The sequence below is a fragment of the Myotis daubentonii genome, chromosome 20, assembly GCF_963259705.1.
Source record: "Myotis daubentonii chromosome 20, mMyoDau2.1, whole genome shotgun sequence".
In the NCBI taxonomy this organism is placed as follows: Eukaryota; Metazoa; Chordata; class Mammalia; order Chiroptera; family Vespertilionidae; genus Myotis; species Myotis daubentonii.
In genome coordinates this window covers 2865879-2886416 of record NC_081859.1, presented here as the reverse complement: position 1 = coordinate 2886416, position 20538 = coordinate 2865879, and the positions used below count along the sequence as shown (strand labels likewise).

The following is a 20538-nucleotide window of genomic DNA, read 5'->3' as shown; positions in this document are numbered from 1 at the left end:
TGATCATAAAATATGAAGTATGTCATTTTTATAGATAAGAACAAAACCTAATTATTGCCACTTAAAGTATTTTTGTCGTGAACTTACAAATGTAACCCAGTGTATTTTGATGTGCTCAAGAGATCCTTGCTGTGAAAATTTTAAAAATGAATTGCTTTCAGGTCTTTGTCTGAAGCTATGTCGGTGGAAAAAATTGCGGCAATCAAAGCCAAAATTATGGCCAAGAAAAGATCTACCATCAAGACTGACTTAGATGATGACATAACTGCTCTTAAACAGAGGAGTTTTGTGGACGCTGAGGTAGATGTGACCCGGGATATTGTCAGCAGAGAGAGAGTGTGGAGGACTCGGACAACTATCCTGCAGAGCACGGGGAAGGTGAGAGGTTTGACATGTTTGTGCACTGAGTGCGGATTGAACCTGTGATTGCTTATAAAAGTGGTTCAGGTTTGCTCTGGGAGGTTCACGCTTACCTCTGAAGGATCAGGATAAGGTGGGTTTCTAGGTGGCGTATTAGTCATTGTAGTCTGCCCTGGGGTGGGTTGGTGGCCACCAAAGAAGCTGATGAGAAAGTCGTCTTGATTTGCCCTCATTTGTCAATCCCAGTAGGGGTCCACTTTTCCTGTTGACCAGATTTTTGGGTAAACCCAGTGAACAGGGAATATTGATGTCAAGCTCTCTGGTTTATTAATTTTTGTCTCCACAAAGTAGAGAACTTGGGAAAATCAGTCAGTGAACATTTATTGCATGTATTTTATATATTATATTCTGGTTTGGATATACCAATATTTATTTGTTCCTTACTAATGGAGTCATTTTGTTTTTTAATCGTCACCTGAGGATATTTTTTTCTATTGCTTTTTAGAGAGAGTGGAAGGGAGAGGGAGAGACAGAGAGAAACACTGATGTGAGAGAGAGACATCGATTGGTTGCCTCCCATATGCTCCCGACCAGGGCTGGGAGTCTGCAACCCAGGTACGTGCCCTTGACTGGAATTGAACCTGGGACTCTTCAGTCCTCAGACAGATGCTCTATTCATGGAGCCAAACTGGCAAGGGCTATTTTCTTTGGCTTTTTTTTTTGTTTGTTTGCTTTGTTTTTTTTTGCTGCTGGATTGTGGGATTTTCTTTCCTCTCTTCTCCCTTCTTTTCCTCTTTCCTGTTCACGATTACAAATAAATGCATTAAAAAACACCCTTGTACATAAACCTCTGCATTCATGTGCATACAGCACAAGTTTAAACTTCAGAAGCAAATTGCTGGTTGAGGACATGCGTGCTTTAAACTTTGGAAGACGCTGGGTGTGTCCGTATCTTAAGGGGCTCCATAGTTTCAGCTGTCATTTCCTCCCCACCGCCCAGTGTTCTCCTAAAATGTTCGTTCTGCACTGATGCCCAGTTGTTAGTAATCCTGAGTGGTAATAAGGTTTGTAGAAGTGTGAGATTACTGACTTTCATAGGATTTCATTTGCAGATGTTGGGTTCTGGCCTCACTTTCCCTCCACCATTGGAGCAGGAATACAGCTGCTAGAAAAGAGAATGGGAAGGAAGGACTTGTGCTCTGACTTGTGCAGAGCACTTGAACTCAGGACTAGGACTCGTTCCCCAGACCTTGGATTATGGAGAAGCAATCCATAATCCAACGGGCGTAAACTTCTACTTGTGTGTGTACAGTAAATGGTCTGTTTAATACTCCTTCTTACTGCCTAAGGTGGGGCTCATAGTTGAATATTGTGACTTGCATTGTTCTACCAACATTTATTATAACTGCTGAAAAATCTGAATCTTACAGGAATGGAACGAAACATAGGTGACATGCCCCATCTTCCTTTTAGACCAACATTACGTTTTCAGATAACTGAGATGAACAGTTTTTATTGAGCTCTAGGTGGCAGGATTGTACCATCATTTGAAAACTTAGTGTTTTAATTTAGTGTTGGTACCACTGTTACAGTTTGAAAAATAGGTTAATTGAAGAATTGCTTGGTAGCTAGGTTTGCTTCTGTTTAACCATTTTTAAAATAAGAACTATTTTGACTGTTTTTTTCTCTGTATACTGTTTTTTTCCTGCTAAACTCAAAAACTGTCTAGGTACTCATAGCCGTACAAGATCCTAAGATTTTAGACAGACCTTTTTTTCTGGGTTTTTGGAATAAAAGATAGGTTGAAGAGTCCATAGGAAATAGTAAGTATGTACTCTTATGGTCATTTCAGGCCACATAAAGCAACCAGATTTTATAATGCCATTAAAAACACACTTTTAAACGTGTGTAAATTGGTATGTGTTCATTGCTGAAAAATTGACAAAAAGAGATTATTTCCGCCATACAAAAATAGCTGATAACATTTTGATTTTTCCAGACTCTGTGTGTCTCACACAGTACTATGTAATATTTACAGTAGTGAGAATGGATTTTCATCATTGATAATAAGTTTGGATTAAGACTTCATTTGCATTTGTCTCTGTGTTGACCTTTGCACTGTCGGTGTGAATGGGGGACCTGGTGCACTGCTGGCCTCTTGGCATGAACAGGCACTGGCGCCGCTCTGCTCGCGGCCGGCCATGTTTTCTTTGCCACTGATGATGGCTGTGATGAGATCTTTATGTGGTTTGGCGTGGTGTCAGAGAAAATCCAGTCCCTTGAAAAGCTTTTGTAATACTCCTTCTCCAGTTGTCCGTGTGAGGCCAGATTTTCTTTCATATACTTAGACCAAAACCAAACAAGATAAACCAACTATTTTTTTTTTTAATATATTTTATTGATTTTTTTACAGAGAGGAAGGGAGAGAGATAGAGAGTTAGAAACATCGATGAGAGAGAGACATCGATCAGCTGCCTCCTGCACATCTCCCACTGGGGATGTGCCGGCAACCCAGGTACATGCCCTTGACCGGAATCGAACCCGGGACCCCTGAGTCCGCAGGCCGACGCTCTATCCACTGAGCCAAACCGGTTTCGGCGATAAACCAACTATTAACTGTAGAAATACAGCTCTCTTCTATTAAGCCAGACATTGAGCCTTGCAAAAATTTTAAACAGTGCCACTCTTTCTTGTCCTTACTTTTTGTGCATTTTGGAAAATAGTTTTTCAAACAAAGGGCTGCTCCAGAAAGCATTGAGGTTTCAGCCAGGGATCCCCTGGAATGAGTGACGTCAAGCCATTTACTGCGAGTAAGGGATGGTTACACAGTCCAAGAATAGGTTTGGACTGAAAAATATAAAGATTACTGGAGCTTAAAAAAATAATTAAAATTAGGAAAGTAAAAAATAAGAATCAAAGCTATATTTAAGAAAATGGGGGAGGGGCATATGTAATGCTTTCAACAATAAAGTTTTTTTTTTAAAGTCCCGGAGAAGCTGGGCCTGCCAGTGAGGAAGCCGCTGCACGTTTCTGGCGGAGGTGGAGAGATGATTAGGGTTTTTACACCTGCGGTTTCAGGCGTCCACTGGAGTTTGGAACATGTCCCCTGAAGATGAGGGGATTGTTGTAGTAGTTGATTCAGAATGAATCCTCTCTTGACAACACATCTGTCTTGTTTTTTAGAACTTTTCCAAGAATATTTTTGCAATTCTTCAGTCTGTGAAAGCCAGAGAAGAAGGGCGCGCACCTGAGCAGCGACCGGCCCCCAGTGCAGCACCTGTGGTAAGAGGGGTTAACTGCCTACGCTGTAGTTTTATTGAAAATGACGCTTGGTTTCCAGGATTATAATTTTGAAGACATGTAATCAGAGGTTTTCAGGTAGTAGTTTCTAAACTTTATGCAGCTTCAACATATCTAAAGGATGTGAAAATCTTCCTCACCATTAGAAGTTACTTGAGCAGTAATTCTTGCCTGGAGACATACCTGTGTTGACTCTCGTAACAAAGTAATCTTCTTTCTTCCTGGTTGGGCTTTGAAATTGGTTGTTAGTTCAATGAATAATAAACAGTCATGTGCCTACCTGGAAGGAGGCCTCCATTAGAATATCACAGGGATCATCTTTATCCTGGTGAAGAGTGTTCCATAATAATATTTTATTAATTACATAAATGCTTAATGTTACAATATAATAAATATACTTATAGCAATATTTTATTTCCATAACCAGCTATTGAGAGCTATACCAGCTTTTTTGTCACTTAGTCTTCCCAAGAATCCTGTGATGCAAAAATATTATTCCCATTTGATAAGTGAGAAAACTGAGACATAGGTTGAAATTGCCCAAGTCCATAAACAGTGGTTCTCAACCTTCTGGCCCTTTAAATACAGTTCCCCATGTTGTGACCCAACCGTAAAATTATATTCATTGCTACTTCATAGCTGTCACGTTGCTACTGTTATGAATCGTAATGTAAATATCTGATATGCAGGATGGTCTTAAGCGAGCCCTGTGAAAGGGTCGTTCGACCACCAAAGGGGTCGCGACCCACAGGTTGAGAACCGCTGCTATATAATAAAAGGCTAATACGAATCGACTGAACAACAGAATGACCGGTCACTCGATTTGCATATTAGCCTTTTATTATATAGGATTATTGTTACAGTTGTCATTGTCATTATATCATTTAAAAATTAACAATTTGGAGAATAATTCAGTTAAGAGGCTCTAAAATTTCAACTCCATAAACTTCGAATTAAAAGGGTGTGTGGGTTTTTTGTTAAAGACAAAGTTCATAATTGGAGGAAGCTCACTACTTCATAAAGAGACGTAAGGAGTTGGGATGAAAGTCCTAAGCACACGCCATCGTTTCTGCGTCTCTAAGAAGCTTCGCTTTCTGCCCTGGTGCACATTTACTTGGCGTCCTTTGCCCTGACAGGGCGGCGGTTTTCTGGTCGTAAACAGTGTCTTGAAAATAAGCATCGATGATTCATTTTGTCTCCTCCCCACTTTTGTCTTGTTGGCTATGGTAAGAATAAAAGCTTAGAAAACAATATTATTGTGGTTTTTATGATGAGTATTAAGTAACAATAGACTATTAACATGTAAATCATGGTTAATTTTTCTGCAGGACCCCACATTGCGTACCAAACAGCCTATCCCAGCTGCCTACAACAGATACGACCAGGAAAGATTCAAAGGAAAAGAAGGCAAGTGACTTGGTTTTTATCTTTCTTTTCCTGGGTTGTGCTCCACGTGAGAGGCAGGTGGCCTGACGCGGGAGCCGCAGTTGGCAGGCCCCATCTGCAGCGGCCACGCTCCCCCGTTATGTGCTTCTCATGGCTCCCTGGGTGCTGTGGCAGCGGCATTGAGTTGTGACAGGGTTTGCGTGGTCTGCAAAGCCTGGAGACACCATCTGGTTTTTACAGACTGTGTTCGCCTCCCCCTGCTTCAGTGCATGGATTCTGGACCCAGATTGCTTCTGTCACAGTCACTTTGTGTGTGAATTTTGAGAAGTGACTTTAACTGCGTTGTGTCTCGGTTTCCCCCATTGTGACATTGCAGTACTAATAGCAGTGGCAGTGCAGTGCAGTGCCTGCCTCTCAGGGTTAGGGTTAGAGAGAGAGAGAGAAAGAGAGAGAAAGAGGATTGAACTAGGTAATATAAAGTCCATGGAGTCCATGACTGGTATGTAATTAACCATGCTGTATATATTATATTGGCTAGTAGGGCTAGTGCAGCTTCTCAGAAGTTGATTTTAGAGGGAGGTTCTCAATCAGTCATGTTCCCCGGATTATGAATGTGTGCAATGAGCGCTTGGGAGGCGGGGATTGGTCAGCATCTGCGGTTGGGTTTTGTGGCAGCGCACGGGGAGTACTGACTAACTCGGTAGGGTCAGTGCCACGCTAGTGAGGTGGGTAGTAAGTGGGACTAATGTCGGTGTAACTTCTCGTTTATCTTGACTTGATACATGAAAAAACGAGGTAGTAGTACCTGGAAGTTTAACATTTGTCATTTTTTTTCTGCATAATCTGAAACCTCTAAGTTTCATTAAAGGATGTGTTACCTTGATGCAGTGAATTTTGTGTGTTGACTTCCTTTACTGGACAAAGGCATGTACTAAATACAGGGTGTAGACTGGTTCATTCTTGTATTCACTGCGATGCTTTTCTTGTGGAATGAATAATGTGCACTCTAGGGGTTGGCAGATTACCGCCCACAGACCAACTCTGACCCTCGTTTATCTCGCTTCTGCCACCACACTGCAGAAGTCACTGGTGTGACAGCGACTGTTTGGCTTGCAGTGTGTAACATGTGTAGTATGTGGCGCTTTACAGAAAGGCATATTGAGACCCTGCCCTGGAACCCTTATCTGTTTACAGCATTGCTTTTCCACAGTGTACATACCTAATCATTGTCATCTTTGAACATGCCTTTTTCTATATGTTAAGGACTTCTTATGATAGTAGGTGCTTTTAGTGGTGCTGTAATTGAGTGTTAGATGTAAATAACTTGGGTGTTAAATTATGAAGTATTTTATTCAATCTAATTTTTAAAAAATATATTTTTATTGATTTGAGAGAGAGAAAGAGAGAGAAAGAGAGAAACATCAATGATGAGAGAGAATCAATGATTGGTTGCCTCCTGTACACCCCCTACTGAGGATTGAGCTGGTAAACTGGGCATGTGCCCTGACTAGGAATCAAACCATGACCTCCTGGTTCATAGGTTGATGCTCAACCACTGAGCCACGCCAGCGGGCTCAATCTAAATTTTTGATACTTTCAACCAATATGAGTTTGAACACAGTTGTAGACATAGTGTTAACCAGCTTCTGCACACAGGGTGTGTATTGAATATATTTTTGAGATTAATACCCTTATAAATTTTTATCTTCAGAAGTGTGTGATTTAACTTTATGTGTACGGTAGATTCAAGGTTTTATTATACTGTTGACCTGTTAAGATATATTATGGATTATTACTTTAGATTTGTGATTGATCATGAAATACATAAAGCCTAATAGAAAACCCTCTTTCTTTATAGAAACGGAAGGCTTCAAAATTGACACGATGGGCACCTACCACGGGATGACGCTGAAATCCGTGACGGTAAGTGTTCTGACCACAGAGCTTCCCTTGCTCCCGCCGCTCTCCATGAGCAGCCGGTGCTGAGGAAACCTTTACTCTGTGTATTTCCTGTTTCACACATTGTCTGTCATGACCAGTTGTGTGCTAGATGTGTATGCAGGGGATTTGATTCACAGGTGTCCTTGTTACCTTTTTTAACTGAGTTGAGTGTGTGTGAGCCTGTTGTGATTCACTGCAGGTAGGTGGGGTGCTACCTGGTGAGAGGATTTAAAGACAACAAAGGGATCGCAAGGTCAACTGGGAGTTTCTTGCTATGGTGTCTTAGGCTCTTTCAAGTGAAATCCCTTACGCTCAAAAGACATCAAAATTCATTATTATTGACGTTTCCTTGGGAACAGAACTTGCCTACTGGCCACTCCCCAGTCCCATTATTGTGGGACTGACTTTGTTTTCCTTTGGTCGCTGTCAGAGTGAGTCTTTTATGGTTATTGTCCTTTTTACTTTGGTCTCATCTGAAATGCCCTTAAATGGGCTTCATTACTGAGCTTCTGTGCAAATGGGGAAGTCAGTGAGTTACAACTTTGAATAGTTGGGTTGCTAATTAATTTTGACTTAGGCCATGAAATGCATTTCCTGGTAAAGGCTCCAGAGGCCAAAGGCGTGAGTGTTGTAGGTTGTTAGGGTCTTTTTTGAGTTGGGAGCCTTTCCCCAAAGTGTGTTACTTGGGTTCTATAATGTTTAAGAAATACTGGATTAAACAGATTTTGTGGTACAAGAATCTCATCGTTTTTAATAGTTGAATCAGGAGTGTGCACTGTGTCCAAGCTGATCTGTCTGCGTTTGCCTTTCCGCCCTCCTGTGAGAGCACTGGTAGACCTAGTGTGGCACTCGATCCGTTCATGTGACCATCGTAGGGGTTGTGGGTTGAGAGTAGAAACTGTTCAGTACAGGAAAACTTGAATACATTGTCATGGATTCCTTCTGTGAAAGGGGCCACATTAGACTAAGAAAATGCCACTGGGTTATGTTTTTCGATATATAGTGAGTAAGAGGAGGTGATGAAGAGCTTTCTTTGTTAGTTGGGTAGCAGCAAGGAACTTAGCAGGACTAGAGAGAGAGAGAGCGAGAGAGAGAGAGATAAGCTCAGAGTTTCAGGGGTCAAATGCAGTGAATGTTCTGCTATTGCACCACATCGGGCTGAGTCTGCAAGTTCCCCTTGTTTATCACCGACTAGCAGCACTGGCCAGGCCAGTCCTTCATTCTTCTTAACCAGGAAATCTTCAGGCTGCTGATCTCGTTATTATCCAGTGAGTAGAGATTTCCTTCCAAAAACCTCTGACCCTTCAGCACAGTGTTGACGTGATCAGGCAAAACCTGTCCTTGAAGTCCTCTTAGCACTGTCTCCTGGAAGCCTATGTGACTGTCCAGGCATCTCCCGTCTGTTCGCCGCGATGCAGAGGCTTTGGTTTATCTGACATCTCTTCATCCTTATTTTCTTTTCTATCTGACCAAGCGGCAGGGATGTGGAGGATGGGAGACAGTCATGAGACCATTCCCGCCGGGCTCACTAGCAGCATAAGGTGGCCCTGACTTTCCACGAAGAGTATCACACTTAAGAACTTCTTCATAGTTTTATTATCTTTATTTTTCTTACTGAGAGTGGCCCACTCCAAGGAAACAAAGAAACCACTTCCTTTCTTGTCTAATTCTTCTTTCTCTGTTTGAAGAAGTAGGGTAACTGTAGAATGTTCTTCAGCTCTCAGCAGTGAGATACTGTGAATTATGATAAAAGGATTCCCTACCTCTTCATTAAATAATCTCCCATCTTTCAGAAACATTATTTGCACATTCACCTGTCCCAGTGAGAGGTAATCTTCCAGTTCTGTCCGACAGGGTCACCCAGGTGGGAGGTGGGAAGTGGGTAGATAGATGCATAAAGGCTATTGCTGAGTTCTGCCAAGTCTGGGGGAGGTTGGCACACCTCTCATGGCGCTCCTGAGGCGGTGGCCAGCATCACTGTCAGATCCATAATTCCTCCAGGCCACCACTGTGGTAGACACTGTCTTGGTACCAGGAGTCACAGTGCAGGTAATTTGACATTCCAAAAGCATAATGCAGTACAGCTCCTTATTATAATTATACTTACCTTCATCAATACAACTTGAATCCCTTCAATTTTAACACAGTTATTACCAGTATTGAGCATGTTTCTGAATTGTAACTCTTTCTCAGTGTCTTTGTAGACTAACCATCCACCATGTTTTTAACACAGATATGATTTGATTGTGTGTGTGTGTGTGTATATATATATGTATATATATATATATATATATATATATATTATATTTTTATTGATTTCAGAGAGGAAGGGAGAGGGGGAGAGAGATAGAAACATCAACGATGAGAGGGAATCATTGATTGGTTCCCTCATGCATGTCCCACGCTGGGGATCAAGCCCGCAACCTGGGCATGTGCCCTGACCGGGAATTGAACTGTGTGACCTCCTGGTTCATAGGTCGACGCTCAACCTCTGAGCCAAACCTGTAGGGCTTATTTTATACTAGAGGCCTGGTGCACTGTGCCCTCTCACAATCTGGGAATCTTAGGGGGATGTCAGAGAGCTGCTTTCAGCCCGATCCCCGCAGGCCAGGCCGAGGGACCCCACTGGTGCACGAATTCATGCACTGAGCCTCTAGTATGCATATAAGATCTTTGGTTCATCTCTTTCCGCCCTCCCCTCTCCTCCTTTCCTTCTGAGATTCATCAGTCTGTTCCATGTTTCCATGCCTGTGCGTTGAGCATCTGCTGGTGGTCATTATGTGTCATAGCTACCGGCCGGTCGACTGGTGGGCTGGTCGCTGAGGCATATATATTACTTAGAGGGAAAAAGGATTCTATTTCCTTTTACTTGTTGATAAATTACTTGAATTCATTCATATGAAAACCTAGTATATTTAATAACATACTGTAACTGGGTGTTTAGACATTTCCTTGGGTACTTCTCTGCTGGCTCCTGGCAGAGTTTTAGTTTGCTGTGTCAATTCCTAGGTCTTCATAGATTGATTTAAATCTTCAGTGAATTTCCAATCTTTTATATAAATCCAACATTCAGATTTTATTTTCTTAGCTGTCTTAGTGTTTCTATCTTACTCATTGGATTGTCTAGTTAGTTCATCCCTGCCCCTTACCCCACTGTGCCAAACCTCATTTGATCTTTAATTCTAAGTTTTGGTTTTTTTCCAGGTCTTTTTCTTGATGGATGTTTCTTTTGTGTTGTTCTTCTTGTCTTTGCTGCTTCTCATGTTCCTCTGTGAGTGACTGTTCCCACTTTTATTTTGAAAATATCTGTTTTTAAACTCTTAGTGCTTCTGGTCTGGATAAAACTAAGTTCTTATTTAAGATTTTAGAATACTGTTTTACTGTCAAGTTGAAGATATATTTATTTCTAATGTTTAGGAATTAAAGCTTTAAAGATTTTTATTTTTATTGAAGACAAAGGTCATAGCAACCATAGAACTCAGATAATTGTCTATTGAGGTTGTCATAGTTTATGTTGTCATTAAAAGTCTTTACATTTAGGTTTTTGCAGTGGTATATAAGATCTAATATGTAATTATTTTGATATTAAATCAATTACACATTTTACATATTATAATTTAACTCATATTTATTCAGTTTTTTATCTACAAACTGAATGAATTTTGGACACTATCAATCTAGTTATTGAGTTCTCTAAATTTGGTATTTTTAGATAGAAGCTTCAATTTTCTTACAATGTCTTTTTGTCATGTATGTGTTGTCAGAAACATTCTGGAATTGAATTTCATGTATATTTTAATATACTAAACTTGAGAATTAAAATTAATCAGGTCTTTAGCCTTCTATTATGTAGAAGCCTTTTAATTTTCTTTATTAGAAAATCCCAAAATTCAGCTTCTAATATAATTAGAATATTATCATTTATCTTAAAATGCTGTACAAAATACTTCATAGTGTCCTTAGGAACTGTTGAGTTTTAATATAGATAGAGCTATATTATAATAACCAATCATTCTGATAGTAAATTTGTGGGTACATTATAATTTACCAAAAACTGTGGATATATATTATCAGATGTATTTCTCCCTATAAGAGTTGCTTTAATAGAAAAATATTAAAAACTTTACCATTAAATTGATTTGGGGAACATTTTTTTCTTTATCTGGATTAAACATAATAGATATAATTGATCTAATACCTTCTAATTAATAGATATCAATTTTTGGGAGGCATGTGATATACATTTGATTTATTTTTAAACTTTCAGAGTCATTAGTGATTTTAAAAAGCTTGTATACTTTTTTTCTAAAGCTCTAGACACCAGCATAAAGATCATAGGACAGTAGATGTGACATAAACATGCTCGGTGTGGCATACAGGTAGCATTACGTTTATATATTGTATTGGGACCTCCTGTAGCTCCCTGAGCACCAAAGCATAGTCGTACTGCCTGCTTCTAGGTGCCTGCGAGTCCTCAGCACCATCTGTACGGAGCAGGTCAGAGCACACGGCCCTGCTGCTGTGAGCACAGGGCAGGAGGCTGTGGCTCTTGCTCAGTGTGAGGGAGGAGCATTTGAAGGGCTAAATGCCCAGGAGAAGTGTAATTGCCAGAGCCACTGAGCTCATCCTCTGTCTAGCCCAGGGGTGGGCAAACTTTTTGACTCGAGGGCCACAGTGGGTTCTTAAACTGGACCGGAGGGCCGGAACAAAAGCATGGATGGAGTGTTTGTGTGAACTAATATAAATTCAAAGTAAACATCATTACATAAAAGGGTACGGTCTTTTTATTTTTTAGTTTTATTCATTTCAAACGGGCCGGATCCGGCCCGCGGGCCACAGTTTGCCCACGGGTGGTTTAGCACATACGTGTTCCCTGTGTAAAAAAGCTACCTGGGAAATCACGTTATAATGATATAGTTGCAAGGTGAGCCTATGTTACATTATATCCTTCAATTGTTTAATTGGAGTAAGATGGCTTGATACTTGGATCTCTTCAATACAGACAGTCCTGGTGCAAGGCCACGCAGCCTCCCCATGGTCACTGCTTGCACAGGCTTCCTTAAGACTTAGCATTTCTCCTAAGCTGCTGCTACTTCTAATGCCAGGATAGTTTGATCAAAGACTAATTTTTTAGGCCCAGACGGCTGAATAATGAGAAATAGTTTCTTTTCCCTTTGCAATGAGTGCTGTTATTTAGGGAGTGCATACTCAGCAAGATGTGAGTAACACCAGAGCAGGTTTTAATGATGCCCCTGTCTTCCCTGACATGAGGGTGGGAAAGAGGAGACTCCCTGGTGAGCCTTTTAGGTCAGGCGACCTCATCCGCCTGGAGAAGGGGCCGTCTTTCTCCCATCTGTTCCACAGCAAGCAGCCCTCCTGGAATTGACTTTTCTCTGAGGGGCTGCTTTCTGCAAAGCAACTACTGAATGCCTTTTATTCCCCCCTTTTTTTCTTAAATTGCAAAAATTTCAGACATAAACATAATGAGAGAATTATAATTAGTGTAATTTTCTGTCTGTCACACAGATTCTGTCACTTGTTTAAACCACTCTTCATCTGCCTTTTCCCCGACGTATTGTAAAGCAAAACCCAGACACTGGCGTTTTGTGCCTACACATTGGCTTTTCTAAAAATCCTGGGCTTTTTTTAACCCGCCACAGAGGTTCTTGCACAGGACAGCATAGGTCAGGGGTCCTCAAACTACGGCTTGCGGGCCAAATGCAAATACAAATATTGTATTTGTTCCCGTTTTGTTTTTTTACTTCAAAATAAGATATGTGCAGTGTGCATAGGAATTTGTTCATAGTTTTTTTTTAAACTATAGTCCGGGCCTCCAACGGTCTGAGGGACAGTGAACTGGCCCCCTGTTTAAAAAGTTTGAGGACCCCTGGCATAGATAATCACATTTTGGTATCATCTAATACTCTGCTCATTGTCCAGTGTCTTTGATTTTTCTGAAAAGTGTCTGTTGTAGTTCATTTGTTGGAAATAGGATCCAAACAGGCATCAGCAGTTGCGTTCAGTTGTTAGCATTCTTCAGTGTCCTCTGCTGTGGGTAGACGTTCATAATCTCTTCTCAGGTCATGGGTCCTTTGGGAGACTGGTCACTCCCATGGTCCTCTCGCTGAGTGTTTTTAACGCACGAAGTACAAAAGATGGCAAAGAAAACTAACTGATGAAATAATATTACCAAGGTATTTTAAAAATGCCAGTTTATGACACGGTAGTTTATACTTCTTTACTAATGCATTATATAACAACACCCAGTGTCAAATCTAATAATTGCCAGAAATTTACAGCATGAGCACGTACAGTATTTCAAGACCTGTGTAATGTGACATGGAAATAATCTGATTTCTGTTGATGACAAAGTCACCGCCATTGTTACTAGTTCTGTGATTTGTTGCCTATATTCACAAAGGATGGAAATGCTAACTTCTTGGTGAAATTAAATTTCACATCCAAACCAGGGACCCTCTGAACTCTGTCCACAGCGCCCGGCTGTAGGTGAAGGTTTAGGAGAGGCTATTGCCACCGTTCTGTCTCAGTGGCCTTTTCTGTTTCCTACCAGCTTGTCAGGTTCTTCTCAGCCTCCTGGCCTTTGTCTTCGCAGGTCTGTTTGCCTGGATCAGTTCTCTTTTAATAAGACTGGCTCCTCCTCATTCGCATCTCAGTTCAGAGGTCACTTTCTTGGCAAGGCCTCCCAGCTTTTCCTTCTAGTGATCTTTTTGTCTGTTTATTTTTGTTGACGAGTTCCTTTGACTATGAGGATCTGAAGGCAAGAACTCCATCTTTCCCCCACTGTATGCCCAGCGCTGGGGACAGAGTACTTGGCACATTGCTTGAAAAGTGTTTATCAAATGAATGGTCCTTTTTTAAAAAATGTTTTATTTTATTTTTAAAAATATGTTCTTTATTGATTTCAGAGAGGAAGGGAGAGGGAAAGGGAGAGAGAAACATCAATGATGAGAGAGAATCATTGATTGGCTGCCTCTGGCACGCCTCACACTGGGAATCGAGCCTGCAACCTGAGCATGTGCCCTTGACCGGAATCGAACTTGGGACCCTTCAGTCTGCAGGCCAACACTCTATCCACTGAGCCAAACCAGCCAGGGCAAAAAATATGTTTTTATTTATTTCAGAGGAGGAAGAGAGAGGGAGAGAAAGATGGATGTGAGGGAGAAACATCAATCTACTCCTCCTGCATGCCCCCTAGTGGGAATTGAGCCCGCAACCTGGGTATATGCCTTGACTGGGAATCAAACCTGGGACCTCCTGGTGCAGTGATGGTGAACCTTTTGAGCTCGGCGTGCCAGCATTTGAAAAACCCTAACTTAACTCTGATGTTGTGTCACATATAGAAATTTTTTGATATTTGCAACCATAGTAAAACAAAACTTATATTTTTGATATTTATTTTATATATTTAAATGCCATTTAACAAAGAAAAATCAACCAAAAATATGAGTTCGTGTGTCATAGGCTCGCCATCACTGTCCTAGTGCATGGATGTCACTCAACCAACTGAGCCACATTGACCGGGCCAAATGGATGGCTCTTAAGCCCGTATTATATGTTACATTTCCAGTTGCTTGCCATACTTTCATATGTGCAGAGAGTAGTTAAAATTGCTATTGTTACTGGTGCTGTATAATCTATAGGTTCTCAGTGCCACCGGACAGTCCTTTTCTGTGTTTCTGGTGGCTCTTTATTACGTCGCCCCTAGTGAGTCAGGTTCTTCCAGGTTTTCTCTCTTGGTGAATGGTACCACCCTCCCCTCAGTGCCCGGCCAGAGTCCTCGGCGTCATTCCTGCCACTGCTTCCCTCCCCTCCCCCGCACTGTCTGGATGTCACCCTCCCGGTGACCTTCCCACCACCTCTGGAATTCCTTCTCTCTCTGCCACTGCCCCCTTCCTGGCCCAGACTTCTCACATCTTCCCTGGTTGCGCAGCAGTCTCAGAACTCGCCTTCTCACGCCACTCATGTCTCCTCATCTGTTCTGCATGCGGCTTTGCTTCAAACCTAGGGGGATGGAAGCCATAGGCGTGAGCCAGCCTCTGCCTTTTTCTGTTTTCCGAGTCCTTCTGTTTTTTAATGGCTCCCCATTAGTCTTGGGGTTAAAAACCATCGTTCTTACCACGTGCTGCAAGTCTTCATGGGGTTTTACCTGCCCCTCTCTCTTCTTACCTTTTGGCATCAGTTAACACCAGTCTTCCCCTCTGATCTTGTGCTGTGGTTTTCCCACCTCAGGGCTATTGTACCGGTTCCTTCTTCCTGGATTGCTCCCATTTTGCCGATGAGCATCTCCTAGATGTTGGCTTGAGCATTACCCCAGGCAGGGCTTTTCTGACCCCGGGAACACGGTTGGGTGAGATCCCCTGCCCCACGCCTTCACGCAGGCATCCCCGCTGTCCTTTCTGTTCCCGCGAAGACAGGATCTGGGCGCGCTCTGTGGAAGGAGTGTTATCTCCACAGCGTGTGCTTATTCTCGCTCCTGGTTGTGTCTGCAGTTCACACCTCAGGGCTTGGGGAGCTCGGCACATGCTTACGAAGTGAGTGCCTCCGGCTGCTCCCTCAGCTCTGAGCAGGCCCGGCTCAGGGTTCCTGCAGCCTGATGCGAGGCCCTGGAGTGGAACCCGGTGAGCCTGGTCTTTTGGGAAGGGTGCCCGCAGTTTCACCTGCATTGAACTCAGCGAGGAAAGTTAGACCTCCCTGCTTCCTCTTCAGCATCCGCCTGCTTAGACTGCGCTGTGCTAGCAAGGGCCTTACAGCAGAGGTGGCTTTTGGTGAGTTTGCCATCAGCGCTGTGACCGTGGCTTCCCTGTTCATGGTGCAGTTCTCAGAGGTGGTGTGTGAGCCTATGTTCGTACAGTCCAAGATGACGGCGCGGGGTTAGAGTCTGTCCCTGATGGTGGTCATATTTCCATAATACTTCGTCGTTGCTTAGATGTTGATTTACTTACAAGGTGGATGAGCCCATATCCAAATCAGTGGAGTCTCACACCACAAAGAAACGTTACTATTTCTCAGTGTGGTGGATGTTCATGGAAGATCATGCATGTGAAGTGCTTTAACACAGTACCAGGCACATGCTGTATGCTCGGTCAGGAAACAGCTCCTGTTGCTCTGTCCCTGTTTCATATGGGTTTTTGGTAATAGATATTAGTAATATTCCAGTTGAGATTATATATGAGTGTGCTGTATAGTAAGAGGTGACAAGTTTAAATGATTTATTTGAATTAGAATTTCATTACTTACAATCTTGACCAAAATAAACTAGTGTAAATATTGAAGATTTTGGTATTTTATCTTCTAAAGTATTAACACTGAGCATAAAGATTATTTTATAAATTTTTTTTTGGCCTGATGCAGCGTTGTTATTTAAAATTATATTCTCATGTATACTAAAAATTACATAGTGCTGGGCATGAGTAAGACACAGTACTTGGTGAAATGTTTAAATATTTTAAAATATTATAATGTAGAAATTCATATTTTGCTGAGGAAACCAGCTTGCATATTGTTGACAGTGGAAGGTCAAATATAAATGAAGAGTAGGATGTTAACTTTAAAATAAGGATGTGAGCAGCACTCAGAAACCTTATCATGTAGTCCAGCGCTCTGTGCGACCTCAGAGTGTCGTCCAGTTACCATTAGTTTTCAAGATAACATTGATATAGAAATAATTTTAAATTGATGCTTGTGATAAGAATTTAGTTGTCTGTTAAGAATTTAAAGATCCTGCACTTTGACCCTAGAAGACACTAGATAGATGGTGCTGGTGTCTGTTTCTGTACACACTGCATGCGTATACCTGTGTGCATGCACACAACTGCGCGCACGCACGCACGCACATGCACATACACCTTTTTTTAACTTTAGGAGTAGAAAGGAGAGATTTACTCTCAAGGTGGATGAGCCCATATCCAAATCAGTGGAATCATATGTTCATGGAAGGATTCCTTTTGCCTTTCATCAAACTTACCTACTTTGGCATTACTGTCCTATTATGTGTGACTTTTACTTAGGGCTCTGGTAGTCTTTGTGTAACATGGAAATGAAATTAAATTAAAAACAGATTTTGCTAAGAGCCCGTGGTATTAGCTAGCTCAGCATTCAGAATTACTCTGTGTAGAATAGGAACGAGTACTGAATTGAAAATGAGCAGTAAATTGTTTATAAACAGAATTCATCTTAAATACTAAGTACTTAGCATCTTAAATACTAAGTGCAGTTTCTGTGATTCTGAAATTTACAAATGTTACAATTCTGTTTCGATATAATATCTTCAGAATTGAAGGTAAAAATGATCGTTATTAGAATAAGGATAACTAACATCCTGACAAAATTAAGATTGATAAGTTTAATTACTTGTGTGAAATAGAAACACTATTTTAGAGCTAGTAGGTTTAGTATTTCCTGATTTTAAAATGTGTAATGGAACCAACCAAAATCACTGTGAAAAAAATTTGCACCACAACACTCAGTAAAGATGTTTTAACCCTTTTTATTAAAAACCTGATAAAAGTGCATCGTATACATTGTTCATCCTAGAATCAAGTCTTCATCCAACATGGGTAGTTTTCCCCCTCTTCCCCCAGAAGGCTTTTCACAGGTAATGCACACTGTTTGTCATCTAGCGGATTAAAAACTGCAGGTCTGTAAACTTGGCGCTCGGCGAGAAGTAGGTGCCAGGGAGTGATTAAGAGTTGGCGTGTGTACACCTGCTGTCAGGAAGTAAAGTCCCAGATGTTGCCACTTGGCAGGCACGCCTCTTAGAAAAGGATGGAACGGGGCGGCTGTGCGCTCCACCTTTTATCTGCTTCCAGCAGCACATTCTCTTTGTGCCTGTAAGTAATCACCTCTGCCTCAGCGAGAGGGACATGATCTGTTTTTATAGATGTGCGTGCGCGAAGTGCAAGCACTCCTGCGGAGCGCAGTGGCCGGCTGGTGGAGTGGCTCACTCAGGTACCAGCGTGGCCCTCACACCAACCAGAGAACACATCTGTCGACTTTGAAACCTTTACTTTTTATAAAAACTTGAGCCTGAGACACATTGATTTTTCACATTTTATCACGTCATGTCAAAAGACTTTCCCCCGATATATGTGAGTCTTAGTAAAAGAAAATGAGTATCTCCATTGTTGTTGTTTTTTTAAATAAGTACTTAGATGAGAACTGCATTGATGAATCATCTGAACTTTATAAATGTGTTTCTGGAATAACTCAACTGAATCTTATTGCATGGAATACAGTTTTTAGATCCCTAGAGTAGTCAGGTCACAAAATTTGTCGTTTGCACAATTACAAAGTCTTCTTAAAATTAACAGTGATGTTTTATTTACATTTAATTATATGCTGAATCTAAAACGAAGGGTCTTTGGACTGTCTCCATTTCTTAAATTAAAATTCATGAGGAAAATATAGGCAAATACATCTTACTGGCCCCTAACATGAGACTTGAGTCATTGACATATGCATGCTTGTTATTGCATGTTAATACACAGAGTCCCCTTAAACAGTTCTTTATAGATCCCCTCGGGAGACCTTTTTTGTTATATAATGTACTTTTAAGAATTACCATCTTCATAAATTAAAAAAATATTTTTGGAATTCTTGTATGTGATGAGTTTTAACTAAAACTTGTCCTATGGAATCATCCGTTTTAACTATACATGCTTTTAGCACTATTTTACAGATTGCACGTTTGAACAGAAAAGTCTCGTGTTTTCTAGTGTAGTTTACGGTGGCGATACCTGCCTGCCTTTTCCTTGGCCGCGTTGGCACACGCGTTGTGCTTATTTTGTTGTAAATGGTTCCAGTATTTTATCAGCTCACTGGGCTGGAACTGATGAGAGGTAATTAGGTGGCTGTATTTACAGCTGGAATAAGAAACTCGCCAGTGGTTGAACACAAATTCATTGGGCGGGGGCACAGGATCAATCCTCAGCTTGGCAAGACAGATCCCGACATACACATCCTCCAAGTGCAAACGGCGGATGCTGAGAGAGACTTTAAATATCTTCTCGGCCAGGTCTCCCGAGAACACGTAGCCCGTCCCCGAGCAGAAGACGGGGTAGCGCTCGCTCGGGTAGAGGTCTGGCGGCATGTACCACTTGCTGTCTTTGTTTCGATTGGGCGCGTAGCCTCTCATTAGGTAGCCAGTGAAATAGTTATGTCTGGGCGGCAGGTCTGGCTTCAGTAGCTTGTTTATTAAGTATTCAGTGTTGACAAACATGTCACTGTCCGTTTTCATCACATACGAAGCGTGTGGGCAGTATGTGGCAACCCAGTTCATGCCCATTAGCGTTTTAATGGTCAGGTTGTAGTATGTATCTAAATAGTCCTGTTGGATTATGTCGTGATGTTGTCTGCTCTCTTCCAGTATCGCGCGTTGAAAGTAGCCATTTAAATTAGTACTTACTATGCCCAACAGAAAAATCCGTGTGATGTGGATGCCGGGGGCTAGACTCTCGTTGCCCCACGTTTGCCGAATCGCTCTCCTGGCCTCTGTTTGCTCAGGCTCCGCAGCTATTAGCAGGATCAGAAACGGGCTCTTCTCCTGGCACTTGGCAGGCTCGTTGATGAGATACTTGAAGTGGTGAGAATGTGGGTGTCCAGTGCCCTTGTCACTGTAAAGGCTCCCGTTGGCACTGAGGGTGTTCTCCAGCCCCGTCACTCCTTGCGGCGACAGGTCTGTGTCGTTGGGGTTGGTGGCAGCTTGAGGCCTCAGCGTTTGAGGGACCGTTTCTTTCCAGATGTTCCGCAGAGAGCTGTGGTTGGTCTCGCTTTTCGTAGAACGAAATCCTCGGAAAGTGTAGATCACAGGGTTCTCTTTTAATCCAGCTCTGCCTGGCAGCCAGTCGTGGTGGTGGAAGAACAAGAACATGGCAAAGAGGAAGGCCAGGGAGAGCGCCCCGACGAGGGGGGCCCGGAACAGGGAGCGCTTGGCCCAGCAGCAGTGCCGCCGCCGCCACTGGAGCATGTTGGACACCCCGGGGGGAGGCGGCTGGACGCTTCCTCTGGAGTCAGCGCTGTTCCCTGGTCACCATCTTCCGGTTCGGGCTCGGCGTCTCCTTGCAGTCATTCTGTGGAGGGAAAGCACGGGTTTACAACATGCTCACTGTCCCCGAACTGCCTGAAAGGGGCTGAGAGGCTACTGAGACCAGGGCAGCTGGGAGCTGAGGCGCTGGGGAGAGATCGCGCGGAACAGGCTTATGCCTTGTTTTCCCTCAGTAACGTCGCTAGCAGCACACCTTGGTAGCCGTGAGCACCTGAAAGGGGACGGGTCACTTCCACTCACTGTCTCGGGGGCTCTGGCCAGGTGCACTTGGGCCCAAGTGGAAGATTGAACAGTGTGGGCATGCAGGGAAGGCCGAGTCAGAGTGCTGCCAGGCCGTGTGAGCCTCGGGGCAGGTGGGAAGGTGTTGGCGTGCGTTAGCATTGGCTTGACACGCTATTGGGGCTGTGCACTGCCAGCGGCCTTTGGTGTCAAACGGCCAGGCATCATTTTGTGGGACAGACGGCGCGGTTATGGCCGAGTCTGTTAGT

At 42.6% G+C, this 20538-nt stretch overlaps 2 protein-coding genes across 2 annotated transcripts in view; one reads left to right on the top strand and one right to left on the bottom strand.

Moving 5' to 3' along the window:
* Positions 1 to 20538, top strand: part of CDC73 (cell division cycle 73) — a 61859-nt gene that overhangs the window by 11925 nt on the left and 29396 nt on the right. Inside the window, exons 7-10 of the mRNA XM_059677692.1 lie at positions 162 to 378; positions 3544 to 3642; positions 4989 to 5067; positions 6905 to 6969. Of these exons, the coding sequence (XP_059533675.1) occupies positions 162 to 378; positions 3544 to 3642; positions 4989 to 5067; positions 6905 to 6969 (460 nt within the window). The remainder of the gene's footprint in view (positions 1 to 161; positions 379 to 3543; positions 3643 to 4988; positions 5068 to 6904; positions 6970 to 20538) is intronic.
* B3GALT2 (beta-1,3-galactosyltransferase 2) lies at positions 17475 to 20053 on the bottom strand. Its single transcript, XM_059677693.1, has one exon. The coding sequence runs from the start codon at positions 19970 to 19972 to the stop codon at positions 18719 to 18721; it is 1254 nt and encodes a 417-aa protein (XP_059533676.1). The 5' UTR covers positions 19973 to 20053; the 3' UTR covers positions 17475 to 18718.